The sequence below is a fragment of the Sturnus vulgaris genome, chromosome 6, assembly GCF_052056855.1.
Source record: "Sturnus vulgaris isolate bStuVul1 chromosome 6, bStuVul1.hap1, whole genome shotgun sequence".
NCBI classification, from domain to species: domain Eukaryota; kingdom Metazoa; phylum Chordata; class Aves; order Passeriformes; family Sturnidae; genus Sturnus; species Sturnus vulgaris.
This window is the reverse complement of record NC_142248.1, coordinates 28653847-28679715: the sequence shown is the minus strand read 5'-3', so window position 1 is coordinate 28679715 and position 25869 is coordinate 28653847. Positions and strand designations below refer to the sequence as shown.

Sequence of the window (25869 nt, the reverse complement as noted above, 5' to 3'; positions counted from 1 at the left end):
ATGGCGGAATATACAAGTCCTTCATTAAAAATCACCTTCCATGTGAAGATAAAGTAATTATAAATTATAAAATATAATGTAATATATAAAATAAAGGAGGTGGCTTTTTGTAATAGACATTAAAGGCTTAGGAGCTGTTTCGCAAATATGTAACTCCTTGAGCATGTCAGAGTTTGCTTTGCTCCAGAAGAATGAAAGGCCAGAGTTTTTAAGCTGTATTTCCTCCTCCTAAATCCTGAGGATCATGCATTTACTTTGGCACTGGTTTTGCTGCTTCTTCAGATTATGTCTCTCTTCCCTTCAGTGTTACTGCACTGGAGAAGTGCAATGTCTTCTACTCATTATGGTCAGGAGTTAAGATTTCAGATTTTTTGCCTCAGGCACTGGCTGAAGCCTTTCTCTGTTGTGTGCCTGAAAGTCATAAGGCAGCAGAAGCATGCAGCAGGTGAGCCTGCTTTCTGTCTGTCTGTCTATGCATATAATTAATTATCTGTATTTCTGTATATCTCTGGGGGGTGTGCATGTATACATACTCTTATTTGTAAATTCTTGCAAGACTTCAGACAAAAATGTCAGTTGTGTTTCTTGTTGGAAGAGATGGGTGAACATCATACCAACCCAACCAAGTGTCTCTTTAATCAGACAAGTCTTAACAGTGCTGTGTTCCCCCCTGGCTTCCTTACCCACCCCATCCCTCTCTATGCACACAGATCCTGGTCTCCTCAGCCACAGCACAGATTGCTTCGCAGCAGCAGGAGAAATGTTTTCTGTCATTTGGAATATTCTGAGCATTCTCAGACACTTCTGAACTAGCCTTGTCTTTAGGGCACAGCTCCTGCCTACTGCTCAGAGGCCAAGAAGGGCTTGGTCACTTGTGACAGGAGGTGCATCTGAAGGGATCTATTTCAAGCGGATTTAAATGGCAGGCATGGTTAGGACACCCTTAGGGTTGAAGGAGGCATCTCTCAAGAGTTCTCAGCATGAGAACTGGACAGCTGGACAGTGGTCTGTGACCTCTGAACTTCTCTACACATTTTTCTTCCCACAGACCTTAAAACGCTTATTGGCAAAATGCTGCTTTAGGCATGTGGATTTATGTAACAAGCAGAAACTTGTCAGAGACTGTCTCAGATTTCTCAGGTATCAGTGGGTTTGGCTGTTCATATTTTCAGTCATGAGAAGTTGTATTTAGCTCTGACTAGTGCCTGGATTATACCGTGTGTTACATAGCTGAGGAGTATCTGGCTTTCAGTTAATATTTTCTCCTAATGTATTTTGATGCCTTTCATTCTCTATATGGTGTTTTTTTTGCTTTGATTATATGCTGGCCTAAACCATCTTGTCCTGCTAGGATGATACTACAGAAACCCATTTTGGACTACTGAGCTTTAATTTTGCCATCTTTTCATCCCAAGAAAAGGATCCTGGAATAGCAACTGTTCAGAATTCAGTGGTTGCAAGATAAATGATAAACACAAGCCAAATGCTGCTGACCAAGGATTGTGTTCAGCCTGGGCTTGGTTCCTTCTCTCTTTCTCAACTGCTGCAGGATGAATACAGGCCAGCAGTGATAAGATACTGATCAAGAGCAAGTCCTCATCTGTTATCTATGCTTCAAATGCCTCAGGAAACAGAGTTGAAACAGACTGTCACACAGCTTTCATATTTTGTAAGTATGAATAGGAATAAGTATGAATATTAATCTGAGGTGTGATGAAAATTACACCTTCTCAGGGGTAGCTGGGAGAATTTAGAGACGATTTGCTCAGTGATCTGCTCTGCAATGAGATCCATTAGGCTGCCAAACAGGCCCCAGCAGTAAAAGCTCTATTGGTTAGCCATCTACAACACTATCTGCCAGAAAGGTGTCAGACATCCAAAGGACAATCTTAGAAGTGATGAACTGGACACACAATATTTATCAGCTGGTTTTAGTTTGTCTGTAGGGGTTGTTGGAAAGGTATTATGGCCACACTGAATGTTGACTGAGCTTCCATCAAGATCCAAGGTGGGGTTTTGATAGACTGGACCCAAACTGGCAATAGCAGAGTGGGTAGAATCCTTCTCTAGCATGAGAGACATGAAGTTCAGGTTGAGCTCCTGTGTAAAGAACAACAGAGTTGAACTTAGGTTTCCCACAGCCAAGCAGAGGCTGACTTACTAGCTTAATAGGCATTTTGGAGTGAATTTATCCTTTACAGTTTTCACAAAAGATGTTGACAGTTTTTGAGACATTCTGCTTAGAGATAATAACAGCTCTATAGTGCATGTATTTTTTTGGAAAGCAGGTTTTATTTATTTCCCCACAAATCTGATTGTATCTCTAATTTGGGTTAATTAATGTGCACATTTTAAAAGGTTTTCTTGTATTAGACAAAAGGTCAAGGGACTACCACCTTATGAGGAAAAAATCTGTTTCCTGAGAAACAAGCTTGCTTCAGTATGTCTATGACATCCCAGCACCCCATGCAGTGTTCTGTCGTGGTGGCCACATTAATTATGGATCCTAATTGGGAACAAGAAACAAAAGAGGGAGTCTAGGGAAAGATGACTTCATCTCCCTGCTCATCTTACATACTGTTCCAAACAAAAAGATCGAGGAAACAGACAAAACAGCAAACAAAACTATCTGTATAGGGTTTTCCCTTGGCTAAAGAGAGAAAGGATAAAATGAGAAAAGGAACACTGTTCACCTGGAAAGTCACAAGAGCAAGTCTGAGTTTTCATCTTTTCCAGCCAGCATGTTTGTTTAAGCCCACACCTTTAAAAGTTTTAGTTCAAGCAGTTTGTCCTTGGGCTAATTACTCCATCTCATTGTGCTTTAGCCTCAACTTGCTTTAAGCCTGGGAATTTTAAGCTTCTGTGAGAGAAGCTTTTTTTCACACTGACAGAGAACGCCTTGTCTGCTACATGAAGTTGTTACAACAAGGTGTGGGTGGGAAATGAGGCATGACAATGTTGCATAAGGGACAGCTTCACGGTTGGCAGACCTGGGGGGATTACAAAACAAATGTTCCAGTTCTTCCATTAATTATTTAATTTCGGATGAGTAGTATAGGCTCAACTTGGCAAAGGCCTGGTTTTAACCTACAGATAGGTTGCCACAAGTAAGGACAGCATGTGGCATTTCCTAATTTACCAGTTGTTTTGGGTTTTTTTCTGAAGAAAGGCATCTAAGCGGTGATCCTGACTCCTTGCCTGTCAACACATATGTAACCCTCTAGCAAGGCAGTCGTGTCTCTCCTGCAGGCTGGCAGGCACCAGCTTTGTTGCATGCTGTTGGGCACCTTTCCCACAGAAAAGACCCACACAGTTGTCCCTGCATTCCCTGATCACATTCATTCCATCACCTACCCTCACTTCCTTTCATCATTTAATTGACAATCACCATTGTTCCAACACCCAGAAATCATAGCTAGGCCTTTCATTTTTGCCACACTCCACCATTCAAACCATAAAGCCATTTACCTTCTGTGGGTAATTTCATGTACTTAAAATTATTTCTATACAGATATAATTTAATGGGTAAATGGAAAATCAATAATTTTTCTGTATGCCAGGAACTTTTTGGCATTACTTCCCAATTATCCAGACAACCTTGCCTTCAAACAATATGTCTGTTTTCCTCAGTGTGTCGAAATATCGCATGTATTTTTTCCTACATAGTAATCAATAAGGGGAAATGAGAAAAGCCTGAATAACCCAAGGAATGTCACAGAGGAGCAGAAGGATGTTAGCTGTTTTATCAGAGGCACTGACAGATTGTTCCTGCGGTTTTCAGTCTTACACCTGAACTGCCTGTGGCAGAGCTAAGGGCAAGGAAAAAAAAAATTCAGGCTAAAATAGGACATTTGGGAATACACAGAAGTGTATTTGGCAGGTGGAACACTCTGTGTTGGTGAACCTGGTTGTTTGGTAGGTAGGCTGGGTCTCCTTCTCCTTCCTTTTATGGCAAGAAATGGCAAGAACTTCCTGGATCATTAAGTCTAATTCCTGCTATCACAAATGGACATACCCTGTTATTGATGTCATAAATTGGTCTTGACTGGTGTTTTCAAACAGGTGGCTTATTCCTTTCATTTTCCATCTGTAAGACTGCACTGGAATCTCATACCCTTCCAATGATCAAAAACCATCCTCGAATTTCGGTCCTTTAGTTTGAGATAGACTCGTGTCTATGATTGGAAAACATAGGAAAATGTTTCCAAGAAGATTAGAAATGACAGACTGACTGAGTTCTTTAAAATGTGGTATGTGCTTTGCATTTAAAAGTTTTCTCTACATTTACTCAGTCTGGAGTAAATCCAAAACGTGCACCTGAGAGGACAAAGGGAAATCCCAGTCCTAAAGCCAGTTGGTGATGGAAGAGTTAACGGGACAGTAGTTCAGCTGCTGAAACGGAGAGCAGCCTGCTGCATTTCTGCAAGGTGATGAGCTGAAATGTTTGGCAGTTTGGTTTAGTTTGCCCCCCAAAAAATGCAGTTTTTTTACTGGAGGAAGAAAGCCCAAAACTTCGGGAGTTTTGTTCGGCGGAGTTTAACGTTAAGTTCCGCTCTCGTTCCGCCGGCTGCTCCCTGCCTGTCTGTCCGTGCTTCTCCCAGCTCCCGCGTTTCTGGGTGTGCCAGACCTGCCCCCAACCTGCACATTCCCCACCTCCCCGCCCTGGCCAGCGGGCGGGCCGGCGCGGAGCCGGAGCGGGAGCCGGGGCCGGGGCAGAGCCGCGGCTCACGGGCACGGCGGGCGCAGCCAGCCCCGCGGAGCTCCGGCCGGCCGGACCTGACCCCGCCTGAGAGCAGCCAGCACGGGATCCCGCCAGCTCGGCCGCCTCGCCTTCGCTTTTTTGCTTCGGTGGGAGGAGGAGGAGGAGCAGCGCATAAAGTTCTTTAAGCAGTAAGGTAATGCAGCGCGGGGCCGGAGCGCGCCTGGGCAGGCGGAGGGATGGCTGATACTACAGAGAAAGGAGATGGGGAGAAACAGCTCCAGCCCATGAAGTACAAGGGAACCTCCTGCACGGTATTTTTGACTTGGGAAAGTTTTATTTACAGGCAAAGTTCGGTGCTCTGAGCGCTTCTGGTAGGATGAGGCAGAGAGTTGAAGTTTCGTCCCCTGAGTGATTAAAAAGAGAACTTCACGTTTTATGTATGCAACTAAATCGGCATTTGATTTCCTCCTGTGCCTTATTCACAGCGCCTACTGCACTGGTACGAACGCACCGTGCTGTAGAGCGACGAGGATGTGGGGGAGGAGGGTGGCTTGCTTCGTGAACTTCCATGGGACGCTATTTCTGTCTGATCAGACGGAGAAAAATCTGACTGTTTCTTTGTAGTAGAAGCATGCAAAAAGAGCTGTATTAATATTCTCAAATATTGCTGAAATTATAATAGAAATTTGTGTCTGTTCCCACTGAAATGTTCAAGAAAGGGAAGGTTTGGAAGCAGGTTTTGCTGTGAGATTAACAGCTCTGAGCTGTTCTGTATAGAATTTCAGTGGGTGAGTGAGCAATTCAGATTCGTCAAGGCTGCATTGTTAGGGGATTTCAGTGCCTCGGTATTTGTTGAAAGCACAAGCAGTGTATTGCCCTCGTATGCAGGAATAAGCAGCTGGATTTACACAAAAGTGTACGTCGGGCACTGAATTTTGAAGTGCAAAAAAGCAAATTTCAGCTAAGTTGTGCTCTATAAGAAAGGATAATTTCATGCAAAACATTTTATTTCCTCTGTTATTTTCAACACCATTTAGTACTGCAGTATCATGTGTGTCTGAGTACTTTGAGAGCAGGTTGTGTGAGGACATCCTCACAGGTATGTTTATATTTGGCCTTCTGAATATTGGTCTGGCTTTCTTTGTAACTTGATTTTTTCATTTTTTACAGCCAGTTCCAAGATGCTCAATTTGACATCAACTCTCCACATCTAATTTAGTTTTATTAATATTTTTCTGTGAGGGAGCAGCACTAAAATTCATTCAGCTGTTTTGAAATTCATCACACAACAGGGGAGTGAGATGGAGGTGCTTAAATAACCATTGCTATATTTTTTCCCATGCAGATTAAAAGGTCAAAAAGCTTTAAAGTGATCATGTAGCTGGAGCTTCTGCATATCACAAGGCAGAGCACATCCCTGACTTAGGACCTTTGAGAACTAGAATAATCTCACCTGCCTAAAGCACTCCTGTGACTTCACTGAGCAGGGTTTTGTTAATCAGTTCAGTGGTTGATTGCCTCTGCATGGTTTTTAATCTCAGTTTCTCCGTGTTGCCTACCAACTACCACGTGTCACTTATTTGATCACAGCAATTTTTCTTTTATAATTTTCTGTGTAGGTGCTTACAGACTGATTGTTCCTGAATCTCCCATGGAGCTGATTAAATAGGTTGAGCTTTTGTCTTTTGGTGTGTGGTAGAGGTTTTATTCCTTTATATTGTTGTGAATCTTTTCTGAACAGTTCTCAGTTTTTCTGTGTTCCTGAATTCTAGACAAAAGATCAGGTTCCACCAGGAATCAGACCATACTACATAGACAAATGAAATTATTTCCCATCCCCTTAATGTTTTTCTCTTCCTAAATCCTATTGTATCAGTTCTTTTAGTCTCAAGATCACATCAGATGTGGTAATCATCCAAATCGTCTCCAGAACCACTGTTTCCAAAGAAGCCATCCATCCCATAATGTTGCCTACTTCTCTCTGACCCTCCTTACCTGAGGGAAATCCATGCACACTATCTCTAAGTACATTCTACTGAACATACCATTTACGGTAAAACACCTTTACAGCCAACAGTAAATGAGGTGTACAAAATTATTTCCATCTAAAAGTGTCTCCTACTGGCTCAGTGTAGCAAGAAAGGCTCCCTTTTGCCGCTTCAGCAAAATTGCTGCTTGTGGGATATAGGAGTTCTGCTTTACATATCTTTTATCTGCTGCATCGTGCAAGTGCAGACATCTAAGGAATATATTCACTCAGTAATGCAATCTGCTTGGCATCTGGCCATCCACGGGCAGACAGGGCAATATTCCCTTTCCAGGTGGTCCCTTGTTAGGAAATGAATGAAATAATGTAAATTAAAAGAACCAACCTGAACTTTCTCCTTCCCAAATTTAAGAGCTCCACCGAAGCTGGAAGCAGTTCAGATGAGCTTATTGTCTGTTTTGCAGCTGCCTCAGCATGTACAGGTTCCAGCTGGGACCAACAGAGAATCACTGAAATGCTGTCAGGAATGCTGATCCAGGAGACGCTGTCCTGACCTGAAGTTCATATACTCTTATGAGATCTCCTGTTCTCAAGAGATTTTCAGCTTGCTTTGCAGGTCAAAAAGATGATGAAGAAACACTCAGACTTTTGTGTACTTACATAAAACTTACAGTTTACAAACTGCTGGAGTGGACAGCTGCTGCAGGCAGGATCCTTGTTCTTCCAACCAAATCAAAAGTAAAGCTGGTCTTGGCTGAAAAGGGAATTGTTGTTTCCTCAGTTTCTGTACCCAAGCATTACAGAGAATAAGAAGGGAAATAAGAAGGTAAGAAGAGAAATAAGAAGATAACAAAAGATTTTTTCTTCTTTTTTCTTCCACTAAAGATCATTGAGGAAAAGGTCTTGCCTATCACAAAAACAACCAGAACTTTTCAGTTTGGACAGTGAGACCCAGATGTGGATTTTAAAAGTCTGCATACTGTAGAGCTACATGTACGTAGAGACTCAATGCTGAGAGCCAAAAGTTGGGGAAAGCATATAGGATTCCAGTAGCTGCCCTCCTGTTAAACTCTACCCTGTGTTTACAGAGGATAATGCTATCTATATTTATTCTTTGTATCGCGAAGGTATTGCCACTTCCATTGACTTTTTGATGGTTCGTGCTGTAGCATGCTGTGCTGGAGAAAGAGATAAAGTATGTAGAATTAGTTCTTGCCTTAAGTTAAAGTTGCAAACCGTCCACTCAACATCCTTGATCAGCCAGAGCTTCCTGTGAAATGACTATAGCCAGGAATCTGCCGTGTTTTCCTAACTATTTCTGGTGGACTCTGAAGGATGCCAGTTCCAGGCACGAAATGCTTTTAACGTGTTTGGCGTGTGTTGTTTTGATCTAGTTCAAATTCTGTAATTAGCGCCCAGGCTTGTCCGTACAAGCCGGTCCTGCGGAGGAAGGAGCCTGTCGCGAAGGCCCGGGCTCCCTGCACGGACACACAGCCCCGGGCTCCCTGCACGGACACACAGCCCCGGGCTCCCTGCACGGACACACAGCCCCGGGTTCCCTGCACGGACACCCGGCCCCGGGTTCCCTGCACGGACAGCCGGCCCCGGGTTCCCTGCACGGACAGCCGGCCCCGGGCTCCCGGCACAGCCCCGGCGGCCGGGGAGGGGAGCCCTGCGGGGAGGGCAGCCCGCTCACCCGCTGCTATGGCAACAGGCCGGGAATGCCTCTGGCTCAGCCATCCCGCTCTCCCATCCGAAGCGCCTGCTCTGCAGACAGCTCCATTGTCTGCCGGACAGTTGTCTTTCCATCGGCTTCCAGCGAAATAGCCTCTTCCCGAAGACAAAAGGCTCGGCACAAAGAGACTGAACAGGGCTAAAAGTTTAAAGGGGGAAAAAAATCCCCTTGATTTATGTTTTAACTATAGGGGAGAGAGGAGAAAAATAATTCTGGCTCCTCCTAAGTGATAGTTGGTGAAGAAGGAGAGAAGTCATAATTAGGTTTTGTTGGGATATGGTAATTGCTTCCTAATGCATCCTGAAACTATTCGCAAGGACACTGGCTCACCCACAGGACTGTGGCATGGTTTTTATCCCTACACAGTCAGGCTGCTGCCAATTGACAACTGTTCAGATCATGTAATGAGAGATCTGGATTTCAGTTTGCTTTATGAGTAAGCCAGTTTTCATATGCAAAATAATCAGAGTTGGCCCCAAGAAACAGTTTTGTTTAGATCCAGCTCAGAGAACTCAAGTGCAGATTTGCCAAATGTCAATAGATACCTTGTTTTCTGGAGTATGTTGTGGTGTGGTGATGATGGAGAAATTTAGGGGGGAGGATACTGCTGAGTTAGTAAATACAGGATTTAATCTTGGAAGCTGTCAGCATTTCTAGAGCATTAAAATTCTGGTTCAAATAAACACACTCCCAGTATATTCTCATTTCTTGTCTCAAGCAGAAACATGTTTTCCTGGAGCCAGTGGGAAGACAGAATTCTCCTTCATGACTTCAAGTGCTCTTATGTGTGTTTCTGAACAAAGCCTACAAGAAATGCCATTCCATGTGAGAAGTTAAATTCAAACCTTTCCATAGGGTGCATATTCTTGTCCACATGACTGGCCTTTTTGTTTCCACCATTTGACCTTGATGTGACCTAGATGAGTGGTACAGATCTGCAAACTGAAGAGATGCAGTGCAAAAGATCAGAATACATTACATTCCTAAATGAGTTTAGATCTTTCTTCTAGACTTGTTAACCTAGCGAAGTCCTCTCGTGATACTTTCTCATCTGACAGCTATTTCTGACATTTTATGTAATTCCTTTATCCAAATAGACCAGTGGACAAAAAAATTTCTCCCACCCCCATTTTCATAACATACTGAAGCAATTTTGCGGTATTATCTCATGAACAAAAAAAAAAAAAATCTCTTTTCCTAAGACACATCAGCTCATGAAATGTTAGAATAGAATGCTCACCAGTGAACTGAGCAGTCATTCTTGTCCATAGCAATGTTGTTCTTAGGTAACTCCTGTCAAATTTCCTCCACCAGTCAGTGCTGCTATGTAAGAAACTGCTTTTGAGTATTTCGATTATGCATGAAGTGTTGCCCATATATTTCTTGACTGTTCATTTGATATTTTTGTAGGAATACATTAAAATACATATTTTATAATCTGAGTACCTTTTGTTTAAGCTCAGTAAACTCCTCATGTGCCTCATTTCTCTAATCCCTGTTGTATCCTTTGGGCAGACCTCAGTTCTTTCAGGACTCTTCTGCAAAATCTCACATGGCCCTTCAGAAAGCTGAGCTTTGTTTACAGGGCACAGCAGCTGTGGGGGCCCTGTTGTTTTCCTTCACATTGGTCACATTCTGTGCTCAGCTCTTGTCTCTCTGGCGCCGCCACCAAAGCAGCTACGCAGTTTGGTGATAGAGGCAGTGATGTTTCCTATCACACTGGCCATATCTTCTTTTTTTTTCCTCCCTAATCTTGTCCTGTACCCTGAAGAGATTTGTAGGTGCCTTCCACATTTCCAGAATGCAGAAGTCTATTTCCCCTTAGCTTTCTGTGGTGTATTTTGTATGGGGATTGTCCTATTGACACTATCAGAACTCCACCCTACCCAGCCCTAACACCCTGCCTGATTCCTACTTCTGGTGCCTCAGGACAGAAATTTTCAGGATTCCCTGTTCCTCCCCTCTCTGCATTCCCAGCAAAGGAATGGTAAGCATCATTTGGGGATGAAATAGGACACACAGCTAAGACTAGATGGTGATGAGGGTTGCTAAAACTTAAAAATTATAAAAGAACTCAGTTGTCTGAGAAGTTATTCAGGACTAGCATACAGAAATTTGGACCTTGTATACTCTGTGTTTTGCCTCCAGCCAGAATCATATTGGATTGAAGATGCCTGTTAAAAATGGGAAAATGGGAATTTAAAATCAGCACAGAGGACTGAAGTATAGGTTTCTTCACTTCTCACCAAAGTGCTGTGATAACATAATGAGTTACATCTTTCCATTCTTCTTGTATGGGTCACTTTTGCTCAAACTTTCACACTTAAAAAGAGTCCCATGCCTTTCTGTTCACTGTAATCGCACCAACATGGTCCAAGGGAGGGAGGAGAAAATTGTTTGTTGTATCATTTCTCTTTGGCTGCATCTGTGGAGTGACCCTGAATAATCCTGTGTACCGTGGCAGCTACACACATATATACGAAAAGGAAAAACAAAACTCCAAATGACATAAGATAGGCAACAGCCCAGTATTTGGTTCTGTTTGATTTCCTGCAATTGTGAATAGCAGCACAACAGCTGGGGTTTTATGGTGGGAGCCTGGACTGGTTGTGCTAAGGGAGTCTCAGGCGTGGAGCAGATGAGTGTGGAAAAGAGGGAATGGCCTCATCAATCACAGCAATGTATCGTAAAACGAGCCAGTCTGTCATAGCAGCCTCCCAGGCTGGTCAACAGCTGCCTTGAGGTTGGAGATGACATGCTGATAACACCACAGGATAACAAGACTCTCAGATTTGGGCAGAGGACTGTATAACAGGATGATTAATTCAATCATGTTTGGATGAACAAGCTGACAAGTTTTCTGTCTTCCACCTTCTCTGGGAGTCCTTTTGTTATATGTATGCAATGGGTGAGCTGGGTCAACTCTGTTATTTTCCATAGTTGGCTGAAGTTGTTGATGGTACAGCTGTGCTCATCAGGATAGCAGGGCAGGCACAAAGTCTGACGGTTCAGCTGTGCTTTTCATAACACTCTCCAAGACAACCCCTGTAGCATCACTTTTTTTGGATGGTCAAAATCTGAGATCAGTGTCAGTGTAAAGGAGGCTGGAGTTAGGTTACCAGCAGTGGGAATATTTTCTCCTACTGTGTTCTGTCTCTCTAAATTGTTGTACTCAACGTATATCCAAAACACATCTTTAAAGGCTTCAAGAGGCGAAAACAGGCAGTGCAGCATCCTGACTCAACCCTGCAACCACCAGTATGACTTTTGAAGACAGTAACAGAACAATAGCCAAATAAAGTGGTGCCTATCTGACTATAAGAAGCATGTTTCACGATCTGCAAGCATTTGCTTTCCAAGGTCTTTGTAAGCCTTTTTCACTTGCCTCCAATATTTTTTGGTGGAATCCTCGTTGCCTCTAAATAGTGTGGACAGTATCCTGTTTCTCAGCCTATGGGAGGAGCAAACAGAAAGAAGCATTTCTCCTTGCAGTTCTGGTACATAAGCATTGAGCCTTAGCTGTTTACTCCAGTTTCTCCACCTTTCTCGTTTTCATCCAGATACACTTACTTGCAATGGCCAGTTCACAAAGAACTACTTTGATACACATAAGTTAAGTTTTGCTCAGCCAAGGGCCACAGCTTCTACTCTCTACAATTGTTTTATTCCCTACAGGAGCTTCCCTGCTTATTCCCTTTATTCTGTATGGTTCCTAGAAAACCCGCAAGCTTTCACATGATTTATGATAGCCTATTTATCAAACACACATAACAACAACCATTAACTATTCCTATTACATCAGTATTTTTGCTTTGCTACAGAGAGAAAACTTGTAGAGCAGAGGCCATAAATTGCTAGCTGAAGGTCACTTAGACAGTCACATGATTCAGATTAGCTCCTAAGACTTTTGCAGCCCATTCCTGCGTCATATCCTTTGCATCATCCTGCTTCTCAGACACCTTTAATTAATATTTTTTATTGAGGGTGTGGGTGTTGAGCCGGCAGGTGCATCTTCAGTGGTATCTATGTGGGTCAGGCATTGCATGTGGATCAGGCTGTCCTTTCTGTTCTCTCACACATCTTTCCGGCCAGTTACCTTCAGTCCTTTGTGTTATGTCTCAAAAATCCCTCCAAAATATAAAAAAAAAAAAAAAATCAGATACACGTGGCTTTGTTATAGCTCCTCTCACCTTTGCATTGAGCACCTCACCTGTTAGCTCATAAAACTTCCCTGTAGCCTGGAGCTCACATGTGCTTTGAGTCAAGAATAACTGGCCAAACTTGCTACTCTTATGCAATTACATGGTCTTCTCTGCATTTTAAACAGAAAATGTTTGCATAACAAGCTACAGGGGTGAAAAGTATTAGCATTAGGCAAAAGTTGAGCACTGCTATCTTCCATAAGTTATAGCTGTGTATCAGCTGTGTTGTCTGTGAAACACATTTGTCTTCACAGTTCACCAGGTGACTAAATTATTAAAACACATAACTGAAATTGAAGTTTCCACAGAATCTTACATTAGAAATTTCTAAATGGGTCTTTGGGGTTTTTTTTAAATACCAGCAATGACATAACTTGTTAATCATTTTGATATTGCTCAGGATAAAGGTAGTGTATAAATATGAGATTACCTCTTGACCGCATGACCTGAGATATGCAGACATATCTGGCAGACAGGATGTGAGCTGCTGACTTGATATGATATAAAACTTGATCCTGGGAAATGCCTTGGGCACAGGAATGAGGAAGTTAGTGCTACTATTTTTAAATGTTGTGAGGAGCCAGAAGTGTTTGCAGTAGTGGATTTTGAAGATTTAAAATATCCTGTCTCTTTCTAAATGATGTGCAGTGTTTATTTTTCTAAGCAGCGGGTTGAGCACTGGTACAGGCTTATTCAACATCCCTGTGTACTGACTTGTCTTGTTTTGCTAAAGAATCAGCACAAGACCGAGCAGATATTTGGGGTGACATTGGCTTCAGCCATGCATGAAGTACCCACTCAGGGATCAGAGAACCAGATATTTTGTATTGACTACCAAGTTGTCATCAGGCGATGATACCATTTTTGGTCACTACCAGTACAGTTTCTGAACTGATGGACTGGCAACAGCAAACCCAGAGTGTTTCAGCCACTTAACACACATGATGGTCTCCTGCCTTGGATTTTCCTATTGCTGTGGGAACATTTCTCACATTTATTCAGCAGGGACAGACCCCACACCTATGCAGTACTGCAGCAACCATTTGAATCCATAACTCAGTGCATGAGACCATAGCGTGTTCTTTGCTATCAAAGATTATCCTGCTCAGTGGGACCCCAGGTTCTGAGTGGATGCAGTAGCTGGCACATTTCCACCTGCAGTCTGGTACTGCAAATGTCAGGCTTGTTCCACCTGGTATTACCTTAAGTACTCAAGACAAAACTAACAAGGTCTGCAAACCTCTGTATTTTGTTACTCGTCCATCATATATTGCTTGAAAAGTTATGGCATAATGAGGTAGCGTATTTTCTGTGCATGAGAGATTTGTGTGATTGCCTTTTGTAAAATAGAGCTTGTTCAATGGATGGTAGCATCATCTCCTCCAAGATGAAGTGGGATTGTCTTTGCATTTATAGGGCTGGCTACATACTTATTCTTCTTGCCAAATACCAACTTCGTGAAGCATCCTGGGCTTGCAGATACATTTCTCTTTCCTTATTCACTCTCATTTCTTCATGAGGTCAATAGTCTCATCTCAGTGGCAGTTCCACTATTGAAGTATATGTTGTATGTACTGTGGATTAAAATCAGAGAGAGAGAGGCAGACATCTGTGGAGAGATGCAAAGTCCAAAGTACATTGAGGAAAACTGTCTTCATTTATCTTTGCCAAAGTACTTTTAAAGGAACCACTTTTGAAAAATGCTGTGCATGTCTTGTTCTTCTTATTTGCTCTTTGTTCTCCTTTTGGATGAAAGATGAAGTTGCATGATTCATCCTTCTGCAGAGAATCTCTCATTTTCTTACTGATCTCTCTGCTGAAACAGGTTCAGTTTGGTGTTTTCCAGCTCTGCTCTGTCCCTTCACACACAGGCTTTGTCTTGCCTACCCAAACAGGGAGTGTAAGTATTCCCGTGGCAGTAACAGTGACTAAGCCTAGGGTGTAGTCACTATCTTGGTAACCTCTGGACTGAGCACACCTTGCTGAGAACACAGTTAGATGACATAGTGGTAAAAATATGTCAGTCATATCTGTGCCATGTCTTCAGGGGTAGAAACGAAGGTGCTTTGCAATGAATCATGTAAGTATGCTTACTTGCTAAGACATTTACCTTATGAATATACCTGTTTGTTTAATAGAAATAAGTTCTCAGGTAGAAGAAGGAGGTTTTAATCTTTTCTCCACCACTTAGGTAAGATCTGTTCACAACTTGGCTCTAATTATAAACAAATAGTATTATGTCACATGTAGCATGTGAATTCTCTGAACAGGCAGAGTCTTATCTAAATCTTTTAAAAATCTTGAACACTTCTTCCAATTATATCAGTGTTAATGTACCACCTTCTGGCCAGCTAATGGAAACACACGGACTGACCTTCAGGAGCTTTCCTGACCTGTGGCTCTCAAATGGGCTAAATCCAAAAGGCTCTTTTTCTGTTATAGTTCTGGGACCCATTCACTACCGTTGTGTTACACAAGAGAAGAACTCCACTCTTTTAAGTATGTAAAGAAGTATTTACTTCGATTTCTTTTTAGAGTAGCCATCTTAACTAAAAAAAAAAACAACAAAGCAAGCTGTGTTTAAGTGATAAGCAGTGCTTTTGCTTGGAGTATGAAATGTTTTCTAGCTATGACTAGAAGAATTTTATTCCTTTTAAAAGTAACTGCCTCTAACACGTAATTCCTGCCTCATGTAAAGATGCAAAGTTTATTCAAGACACTAACAACCTTGTCCATTACTTGCATGAACTATGTCTAATTTGGAGTCTACTGTTCAAGTGATAAATTGGTATGAATTTGAGACACAGGCACACTTCAAAGCTATATATCTCTCTTTTCTGCAATGTTCTGGTGATTTTTTGATAGCCTGTGTGCTTGTTCTTGACTATAATTCTGTGTAGGAGTATTAGTACACTAACTTCTAAGTATTTACAGGCTAAAAACTAAGCAGTACATCTGGAAAGAATATTTCCTGAATATGGATATCTTCTGCACAAACCTAATTTATCAGTTTTGTGCACAATGTGTTACAGGTGCTTGGTTTTATCTTAAGACTAGCAAAATACATTCTGATTTCCTAGGCCACTGCATAGTAAAGACTGCAGAACATGTAAGGAACTTTTATAAACTGAGTTGCAGCCAAGATCTGTACAAGAGAAAGGGGAGTTCACTGTACACAGACTATGAATTGCTGAAATATTTTTTCAGTTATTCCGTACCATATCTGACATGCTGGTGGTATGGAATTTTTTTTATGAACCAGAGTTTTAGCTATTCAATAAACATAACACAATAAAAATATTGAGTATTTTTAAATTAATTCATGCAAGAAGGTTCTTCTTAGTTGCAAACTAATTTTGTTATCTTGAACATTTTCTTTATTCGAGGAAGAGTGAAAGGGCTCTGATTGAATTAATTACTTTCTCTAGTTGAATAAAGATAAACAGAGAAGAGAAAAATAATTGATAGCTTCCTGCGTGGTGCAGTGAGACTTACAGCTGCAACTACCACTGTTCTGGCAGTGTGAAACCAGTGTCTTACTGGTCAGTTCAGTCTTTTTTATTGGGAAGATGCTCTTTTCCTTCTCCAAGCAGCAAGGGTGGTGTGAATGGAGGAGACACCAGGCAAATTATTCAGGGCAATGAAGCACTGTAAGCACAAACGCCTCAAATATAGTGATCCTTCTTTCCCATAAACACAGACTTCTGTGTAGAGAGGTAATTGTTAGAAAAATCAGAACATCAATGGAAAACAAAAACAATGGTCAACAAAAACTTCTAGGATCCTTTAGATAGTATGTAGAGGACTGTCCTTTTCAACAGTTTTCTTGCAGTATGAAGGCTGCTGCAACCTAGCTGTGAGGGCTGAGTCATCATTTTCTTGTATTTAATCTTCAGTTTAGTATCTACATGATGGCTTACATTTAAAATGAAATATAGAAGTTCTTATAGAGACTTGTAGGGATAAATCAATGGAACCTAGATGAAATTTATTGTGTTTTAACTAGATCTGGAAGCTCCATGATATAATGCCTTTGTAGCTTCAGATGATTTAACTTCCTTTGACAATTAAACTTCTTTTAGGATTTATGATGAATTTGCAATAGTTAACCAAGTAACAGTCATTGTATTTAAGTAGCCACTAAGCCACTGCTGGGAACAGTCTGTGTAGTATTACTGTAGTATGGATTTGGAATGCAACTACTCTAGGTTTAAGCAGGCCAGATTTATGTGGCCTAAATTCAGACAACTGTGTTCAAAGAGATGTTGTGATTTGGCAGAGTATTATGAATTGAAAAGTTACCTAAGGATGAATCCATTCAACATGAACTGAGAAGTCAGTCAACTGGGAGGAGAATGAATAAGAGCAAACCGCAGAGATCAGATCTGTGACTTCAGTCTTTCATCTTGCACCTTCTTCTGCTGCTTATTTAGTCTGTGGTGATTTTGAAATGTCTCTTAGCTGTGCCATAAAACCTAACTTTTGTACTTACAGTTCAACATGTTGGAGAACTAAATTGCTGTTAAATTTTTGCATGTGATGTGATGTGTTAAATAGCAAGAGTAGAGGGCACGGCCTGTATAAGCAGTCACCTCTTCTACATACCAGAACTTGCAGAGACACTCAAGAGTCGAGGAATGCTTACAAATCTGTCTTGCAACCTATTGCATGTGGGTGATCAAGAGGTTGTGGTTTAGCCAAATAGAAAAATGAAAAGATGATCCATTAAAGAGAAACCAAAGCCTACTTTCCTTGTCAGAAGTAAATTATAATTGCAGGCAGAGAAGAGGTGGTCTGCTCTTGAGCAATCCAGATCTTATAAACACTGGAATTTTGGAAGTCCTAAAAGAAACAGGCAATGTTTTCCAGGAAATACCATAAAACCTTTGTTTTAAGGTGCTGCGTGCTGGACCAAAAGTTCTGGAAAGATGTGAGACAGCATAGGTGACATATTGTTGTGGATTGAGGATCAGAACAATGTCAGATTATTCTTCCTGGGTTCTTTATTACTTTCTCACTCAGGGTGTGATTGTGGATAATAGTCAGTTGGGTTGTTGTTCCCCCCTCCCCAATCTGTTTATAGCCTTGTGGCAATACTTTAGCAGATAAAGAATCCACCACTGCACCTTGTGGTGTGACCAGTACAGGGGCTACAGAAAGGCACTGTGTAAAGCTGGGAGTGAGATGGCAGGGTAGAGAAGAAAATCTGAGAAACTGAGACAATGAAACTTCTTTTCATATACACTTTGCAATTCATGGGTAGTCTGTAAAAGCTATCTGTTCTTGTTACTGCTTTGTATTACTGTGGCTTGAAAAACAAATTGGTATCATTCACCTTCATATATGATTCTCAAGTGTAATAACCCTTAGAACTTGGTTGATATGTTTTGTCCTCAGATCAGAAGGTTGGGTAAACTTACATATTGCTGGAATGAGAGGGCCAGAATATCGAGTTAGCCAAGACATTGTAATGAGCTCATGGCAGCACTTCGGCTAGCATGAATATTCCCTATTTCATATCCTAAATTAAGCTGAAATTAAAATTCAAATTGTCTGTTATGGTTGAGGCAGAATGGAAATCAAGCTCATCTCTTTTGGGAACTGGTGGCAATTTAAATAATGATTTAAAATAGTTTGTTGTTGTTGTTGCAGTAAATTATGCTCAAATCATAGGTGTACAGCTATACTACAGTGCTACATTTTACATTTACTTCCCACTTGTACTGAAGAACAGTGACTTGTGTAAAACATGGGATATCTGGGAGAAGCAAAAAGCACTTCCAGCACTTCTGTATCATGTAGAGCAAACATGGTGCAGCTAGAGAGTATAATTTCATACTGACTGTTCATTTCTAGGAGCACTCTGATTCATTAGCTCAGTAGGAAGAAAGTGGGAAGAAAATAATTAAATTTCTTAACACTGAGAATTTGTGCTCATTTTGGAAAACACCTTATTACCACTACAACAATCCTGGGAAGAGCTGGCACTGAAATAACGCCCTGTGATACAGTTTTCTACAAAGTGTCTTGGCAGACAGAAAAATAGAGAGACTAGAAAAACAGAGACTAGAGAAATAGCAGACAAAGGTGCCTTGTCCTGAGAGAGGATAAGGACAACTTCTACAACACAAATCACAAACATGTTTTCCTTATCCTAACATATATCCCTAGATCACAGCTTCTCCAAGAGATGTTTCAGAGACATCCAAGGACTGTCAGACTCTTGCACACTGGGTACAACAAAGAGTGTCTTTACTGAACACATCCTGGGGAAAAATCACACCTTTTACAGTGCCATCACCATACCCCATGTGCTTTTGTGGTAACGGCAAATGCACAGACAAGTATGTAGGGACAGATTGGAGATGAGCTCCCCCTCAATGTTCATTCCTCTTCCTACTGGATTATTCTCTAGAGCAAAGGGTATGGGGACAGAAGAGGGAAGAAAATGATAACAAGAGTGAGGAAACATTCCAGGCAAATAACAGAAGATAACTGTAGAGAAGAAATGCATCCTGAAAGTTTAGAGAGGGAAGTTTTAAAAAATCACCATGACGTGTGGTTTCTCCTTTAGGTCATTATGTTGGTCTGAGATCAGTACAATCAGTTCTATGATTCCTTTAATATTTCTTTCTGGAATCCTTCTCAGTACTCAACTCTGTATCTTTTAATTAATTCTTGTCAGACTCCTCAGCATTTTAGCCAAGTCTTTTGACTATCTTATCTATTTGAGTATCCTGAGTATTCTTGCCCAACATTTAAATAGCCTTCCTTGAGTGTGCAGACTCTGGAGGTTTTTATGTGGAGAGAAATAGGTAACTTCAGAATAATTATCTGAAATTTTCTCCCCTCCCCTCTTTTTTTAAAGACAATTCCTCATCTCTCCAGGAAGATGAAGAGATAGATATGGAGGCTGTCAACTGGCAGCTGAACAGCACCTCCATGAATGGCCATTCATCTACCCCAACCACAGCTCGCTTTCCCAGCTGGGTGACTTTTGATGACAATGAAGTTAGTTTTTCACCACAGAGCCTTTCTCCCTTGAAAACAGATACCCCATCCACAGAAACACAGGCTCCAGATGTTAACTTTAATCACACTACATCCTTAAAGAAAAGAGAACGTCCTAAAAGCACATTGGGAGACCTCTCCAAAATTCAAAAACTAGATCTCTCCTCTTTAACAAAGTTGCCTTCTGTTGAAACACCACCGTGGAGTGCTACTAATCCCTTTCTGGATGAATCTCTTCGAGATGTCCAACCCTCACCCATCAATCCATTCAGCTCATTCTTTGAGGAGCGAGAGAGGCGTTCCAAAAGTTCTTCTGTCTCCAGTGCTCCAGGCAAAAGCCAAAGAGATTCTCTCATTCTTCTCCACCAAGAGCCTGATACCATCAGTTTTCATGAGGCAAACAAAACTGTAACCCACACAGATGCTGTAGAGCAGCTCAAACAGCTCCAGATTGGAGACCCAGATCGTGTGAGCAGTCCTACCTTGCCTGATGATGACCCACTGATGCCGTATGATCTGGATGCAGCTTTATTTAACCTGGCACCAGCTCAGCCAAAGGATGGATGGCCAATGATGCTGAGGATCCCAGAGAAGAAGAACATTATGTCATCTAGGCACTGGGGACCAATATATGTCAAGCTGACCGACAGTGGGTGTATACAGCTTTTTTATGAGAAGGGACTAGAGAAGCCTTTTCGGGAACTCAAACTTGAAATCAATCATGAGATTTCAGAGCGCAAGCTGCAGAACTACGATGAGAATGGACGGATACACAGCGTGCGGTTGGACCGCACGACGTACAAGGAGAAAAAGAAGTATCAGCCTAAGCCTGCCATTGCACACACTGCTGAGAGAGAACAAATTATCAAGCTTGGGACTACAGATTATGAAGACTTCCTTAGCTTCATCACTGCTGTGCAAGACACACTGATGAACTTGCCAGCTTCATCAACAGATCTGAGCACAGTGGGACTGAATTATCAAGAAGAAGAAATCACTGTGGATGTCAGAGATGAGTTTCATGGCATCTTGGCCAAGGGAGATAGTGTGATTCTCCAGCACAGTGTGCTGACTCATATCTATGTTCTCAGCTTCCTTTCTGGTCTGGCAGAATGCAGACTGGGTCTTAATGATATCCTGATTAAAGGGAATGAAATAGTTGCAAGGCAGGATATTATGCCCACTACTACCACTAAGTGGATTAAATTATACAGCTGCCGGTTCCATTCATGTGTGGATGAGGATATGTTTAATAACTCCCGTATTATCCTGTTCAACCCCTTGGATGCCTGTCGGTTTGAACTGATGAGATTCAGGACTGTCTTTGCTGAGAAAACTTTACCTTTTACTCTGAGGACAGCTGCCAGCATCAATGGTGCTGAGGTGGAGGTGCAGAGCTGGCTGATGATGTCCACGGGGTTCTCTTCCAATCATGACCCTTTAACTCAGGTCCCTTGTGAAAACGTGATGATCCGCTACCCCGTGCCAAGTGAGTGGGTGAAGAACTTCCGCAGGGAGAGTGTCCTGGGGGAGAAATCTTTGAAAGCCAAGGTGAACAAGGGAGCCACTTTTGGATCAACCAGTCTGTCTGGTTCTGAGCCAGTAATGAGAGTAACTTTGGGAACTGCCAAATACGAGCATGCCTTTAATTCCATCGTATGGAGGATAAACCGACTGCCTGACAAAAACTCAGGTGAGTGGCACATACCATCTCTGCAGGAATAAACTAAAACAAGTTATGTATTTTGAAAGATAGGAAATACTGAGTTTAAATGGTGAGAGATATATCATCCTCTGTAGTATACCAAAGGGCATTAGTTAGTTGCACAAAATATTTTTCTGACCCTCAGTGTAATAGTTTTACATATACTACAAATATAGCTAATGATAAAAACAGTTTTAGGTTTTCTAGATGCAAAAATATGTATTCTGTCTCTGCTTGAAGGTATTTAAAAGAGGTAGTTCTTAGGGAAATGGTTTAGTGGTAGACTAGAATTGTGCTAGGTTAATGGTTGGACTTGATGATCTTAAATATCTTTTCCAATAAATGATTCTGTGATTCTGTGATTATGAAACCTAGGCATCAAACATCTGTGTGCTCAGTACTGTTATTGGAACCAGGGCTTTTTCACGTAACTTGCAAAAGCAAGATTCTGTGCTATGGGACTGAATGACAGAATCAGATAAATGTGCTCCAGCACATGTGGTATATTTTCCATGCATTGCCAAGCATACTGGGCCAGTGCTATATATTTCAGTGCATATGCCACAATTAATGCCTCTGAATTATCTGCAATGGGAGTTATAAGAGAACAGAAGACATTGCTCAACCATTTAAAAAAAATAGACATTTCCAAACATCATTTTTTGGCTATGTTTCTTTAATCAGTGCAGACAGAGAATTACAGCTTAAACCTGAAGAGAGAATACCAACATGAAACCCACTTTATATTTCTATCCCAAGTTTTTGTATTTCTAGTAACATGGTCATAATTAAACATTAAAATAATGTAGGCAAGCTACTGTTCCCTTTGGCCATTTCTGCCAGTTATTGTGTTTGCTGCCTGTCATCCATGGTTCACTGTAAAGCTGGGCAACTCAGGTTTATTTTTATTTGTAGTGAATTCTACTTCTTGACCTCTCTGATCTAGAATAGCTTCTTACAATGAGATGGACTTTTCAGAACTAATGCTGTAATAATGCATCTGGGTGACTGGGAGGGTTTCTGTATTCAGTGTTCCCTGAAGGAAAGTTCATTGTGGTACCAGATTTGGCACTCTCTATATGTTTTTCCTGAGTTTGACTTAGAGTGTCAGCAAAACAGTAACCCAGGTGTCCTGATCTTTTGGGTCACATTTCAGCCCAAGAACACTAGTTTACACCACCAGTTACATATTTGGAGGGATATCAGTGGAAAAGGGAAAGCTCCAGGTTTCCTGTAGACTGAGTGTAAGAAGACAGAGCTTGGAAATTTGAGAGAAATATAGCAATGAAAAATTAACCCCAGGCTGTTTATGAGCAATGCTTGTGAGGAAAATCTCAGTGTGCCATCTGCACGAGCTCCGGGAATGAGATGCTGTGAAATTGGGCCTTCTGTGGCATCTTCTCTCCGAAGATCCCAATGTACCATATAGACATCAGCCCTCAGAAAGCCCTCAGACTTTAACACAATCACAGAACATGCCAGTAGCAAACCAGGAGAAGAGGCAAAACTCCTGTCTCTACTTCCTCCTGCAAGGTGATGCTGCCTTACCCATTGCTACTCTGAGGGAGATATTGATCTGTGCCTCTTGTTTCCTTCTTTCCCATTGTGAATCTTTATTGTATATACACTGTGACAGGGGGAAGGAAATACATTACAGATTTGTTGCTGCTTTTGGACTCCTGCCACAGAGCATCTATCCATCAGTGTCATCATGCAAAACACAGGGCAGTTGGTATTTGTTTACATCCTGCGAGGAAGAGAGTGTCCTCACCCCTCCGGTCAGATCAGATGTAATTTCAGGGAAAGGAAGAGCCTTGGAAGCACTGTCTTGGCCAGGACACATGAGGTATGTGAGAGGGAGGGAATCCCAAAGTGATGACAGGGCAGGCCAAGTGTAGTTTAAATCTGACCTTGCCCTTCAGGGACTATTTCTGTTTATTGGTGGTACTTCAGCCCATGGTTCTCCTTTCTCAAAGTATATGGCAAACAAAGAGTGGTACTCAGAAGCATTCATTCCCACACCTCCTTAGATTTGCCTGATAGACATGATATGCTTTTGGCCAAGTGATACTCATGTGGGATCTAACTGCCAGCCTTGTGCACGTTTGGCTGTATCCAGCCCTATCCACAAGTCATATAATAACCCAGCTTCATGTATTTGCAAAGTTGTTATAAATGATTCAGTTCTCAAAACATACATAAAACTCTTACTTAAAACTACTCCACTGACTCACACTTCATACTCCCTTACTGTGATACCTGTAACTCATCTCTAAGAGCACTGCAAATATCTGGCCTGCTAAAGAACTGCTTTGATGCCTGGGACTCCAGAGCAGGAGAGGAGTAGTGGCATCACATTGGAGCTGAGGCAAGTGCTGCAGGTGGCCACAGTGTGCAGCTCCACCTGCCTCCAGAGGCCACACAATAGGTCCACACCACTTGGAGCATATGCATTGCATGGGTGCTCCAGCACTTGTGCCTGTCTGCCAGACATACTCACAGGAGTACATATGTAGGCACATATTTTGGGACTTTTTGTTCATCCAGTGTGTGTGCTCTGACACACAGTCCCTTGCAAACACAATCCCAGAACTCCAGAGGTCTCCAGATAGCCAGCTGGACCTCCTGTGCTTCGCTCCATTCTCTGAATGTGGACTGGTGCAGTCTCTGTGTAGAGGTAAGGGGCATGACCCCCAGCCCTGCCATCCACAGGAGAGCGTGTCCCTACTGAGCTCACTGCTTGTATGAAGGTTGTAGCATCCTAAGCACCCAGATTGTTAAGAATTATTTCAGCAGTTTGCATTCTTATCTAATTTTTTCTTTCTGTACTTTCTAATTGGATGGAGCCCTTTGCACTCTCACTCTAGGAGACAGCTTTATCAGCACTGTCTGTGTTATTTTGTAGCCACAGTATCTGCTTATGACTGAACATTGAAAAGCATGTGACCAATGAAGGACAGTGCATACTCTGACTATGATTTGACCTAAGGAAAAATGTAGACTGCATTCTACTGAGCACATTGCTGAAATCCAAATAGCAAATTTTACAGCTTGGTAAACTTTATTGTCTGTCTCATATTTAAAATTAATATGAACAAAAGAGTTGATGAAGAATGCCTGTTTGCAGGCTATTTACAGCTCCAGTTGCTGCTGGCTGGGCTTCACGTACTCTTTTTTTTTTTTTTTTTTTTAATCCACCAGTAGGGAAACATCCAATTAGTCTTTGATCGTGGGAAAACGCTCATTCTTATGAAGCAGGGATGTAACATCTATGCAGAGCCTTGGATCTGGATTTGAACTTTTCTCTAGTTTGGCTGTGGATCTCAGGCATGCTGCCTGGAATACTTTCTGAAGTAAATTATATCTTTTAACCCAAACGTTGGGATATTTGGAGTGTCATGAGTCATTTGGAACAGATTCTCTCCAATCACAGTTACACTTGCATATATATGAATTACCAGATTTTTGATTGTCAGAACAGACTGGTAGTAGATCAAGGAAATAAGAGGTGCAAAACAAACGCAATGTGTTGATTCCTCCTGATTTTACTAAGAAAGGTACCTGTCCATTAGAGAAAGAGCTCTGAATGAGCCTGTTGATCAGTCTGTAGAGGTGGTGCCTTGTGAGCCTCATGCTCAGGACAGTAATGAACACTGATGGCCTAGGTAGTTGTGCAGTAGCTTCAGTGAAGGGGTTGCTTTCTTAATCTGTTTGCCTTGTTATCTACCACACTGAGCTGGTTTAAATTAATAACTTCCATAATTTTTATGCCTTTGGGTGGGGGTGTTACCAAATGTCCAGTGGAAATTATGAAAAGTGTAAAAGCTCAAATCTCCAAAGTACCTGGCATGCAGTGTGCTCAGACCCAATTAAACACTTACCAGTGATACCTTCACCCATCTCCACCTCAAAAGCAGCTGAGCATGTGCCAGTTCAGGAGTGTTGCAGCACAAGCTGAACGTTCTGCAGCTGTGGATGTGGCTTGCACCAGAGCACAGAGCCATTCCTGGGCTGCTGGTGTTCTCCAGTCGAAGGAGGGAACAACCCACAACAAACTAGAGAGGAAAAGCATAACAAAGCAGATGAGCAGGAAGGATTATAATGTGGAGTCTGCTGAGAGTGGTACAGTGTGAGGAAAGAGATATGAATGGATGAGGAGCCTGAGACTGGGAGTTGATTTCCACTACTGAGTGCTGAACGCAGATTTTTGGAGCCAGTTTAAGGCATCTTCATAATGCAGTGCCAGAGAGCAGTGCTGTGTCACCCAAGGGTCCGGTGGCAGATGCTGAATTGTGCTGCCACCACGGCTGTGCCCACCATAGCCCAGCTCAAGAACTGGCCAGAAGCAAAAGCTGGGTGCTGAAGGAAACCCAGATCTCCCTGAGAGCTCCTGAAGCTGCTGCTCTCCTGTGGTGGGTGGGACCACCAGGAAGGCCTCCTGTGCACCACAGCTTTTGATCCAGAAAAAGCATGTCCACGGATGAAAAGCCAGGCAGGGCTGTCAAACAGAGATCCTGGCTTGCTCTA

At 42.0% G+C, this 25869-nt stretch overlaps 1 protein-coding gene and 1 long non-coding RNA gene across 3 annotated transcripts in view; one reads left to right on the top strand and one right to left on the bottom strand.

Annotated features, from left to right (window-relative positions):
• Positions 1–25869, top strand: part of STON2 (stonin 2) — a 70430-nt gene that overhangs the window by 37142 nt on the left and 7419 nt on the right. For both annotated transcript variants that reach the window (XM_014869834.2, XM_088167436.1), the window contains exon 5: positions 19495–21330. In XM_014869834.2, the coding sequence (XP_014725320.2) occupies positions 19495–21330 (1836 nt within the window). The remainder of the gene's footprint in view (positions 1–19494; positions 21331–25869) is intronic.
• The window catches only part of LOC148223385 (uncharacterized), a 37170-nt gene continuing 22450 nt past the window's right edge, over positions 11150–25869 (bottom strand). The window contains exon 3 of the long non-coding RNA XR_015804653.1: positions 11150–25397. This is a non-coding gene — a long non-coding RNA (uncharacterized LOC148223385). The remainder of the gene's footprint in view (positions 25398–25869) is intronic.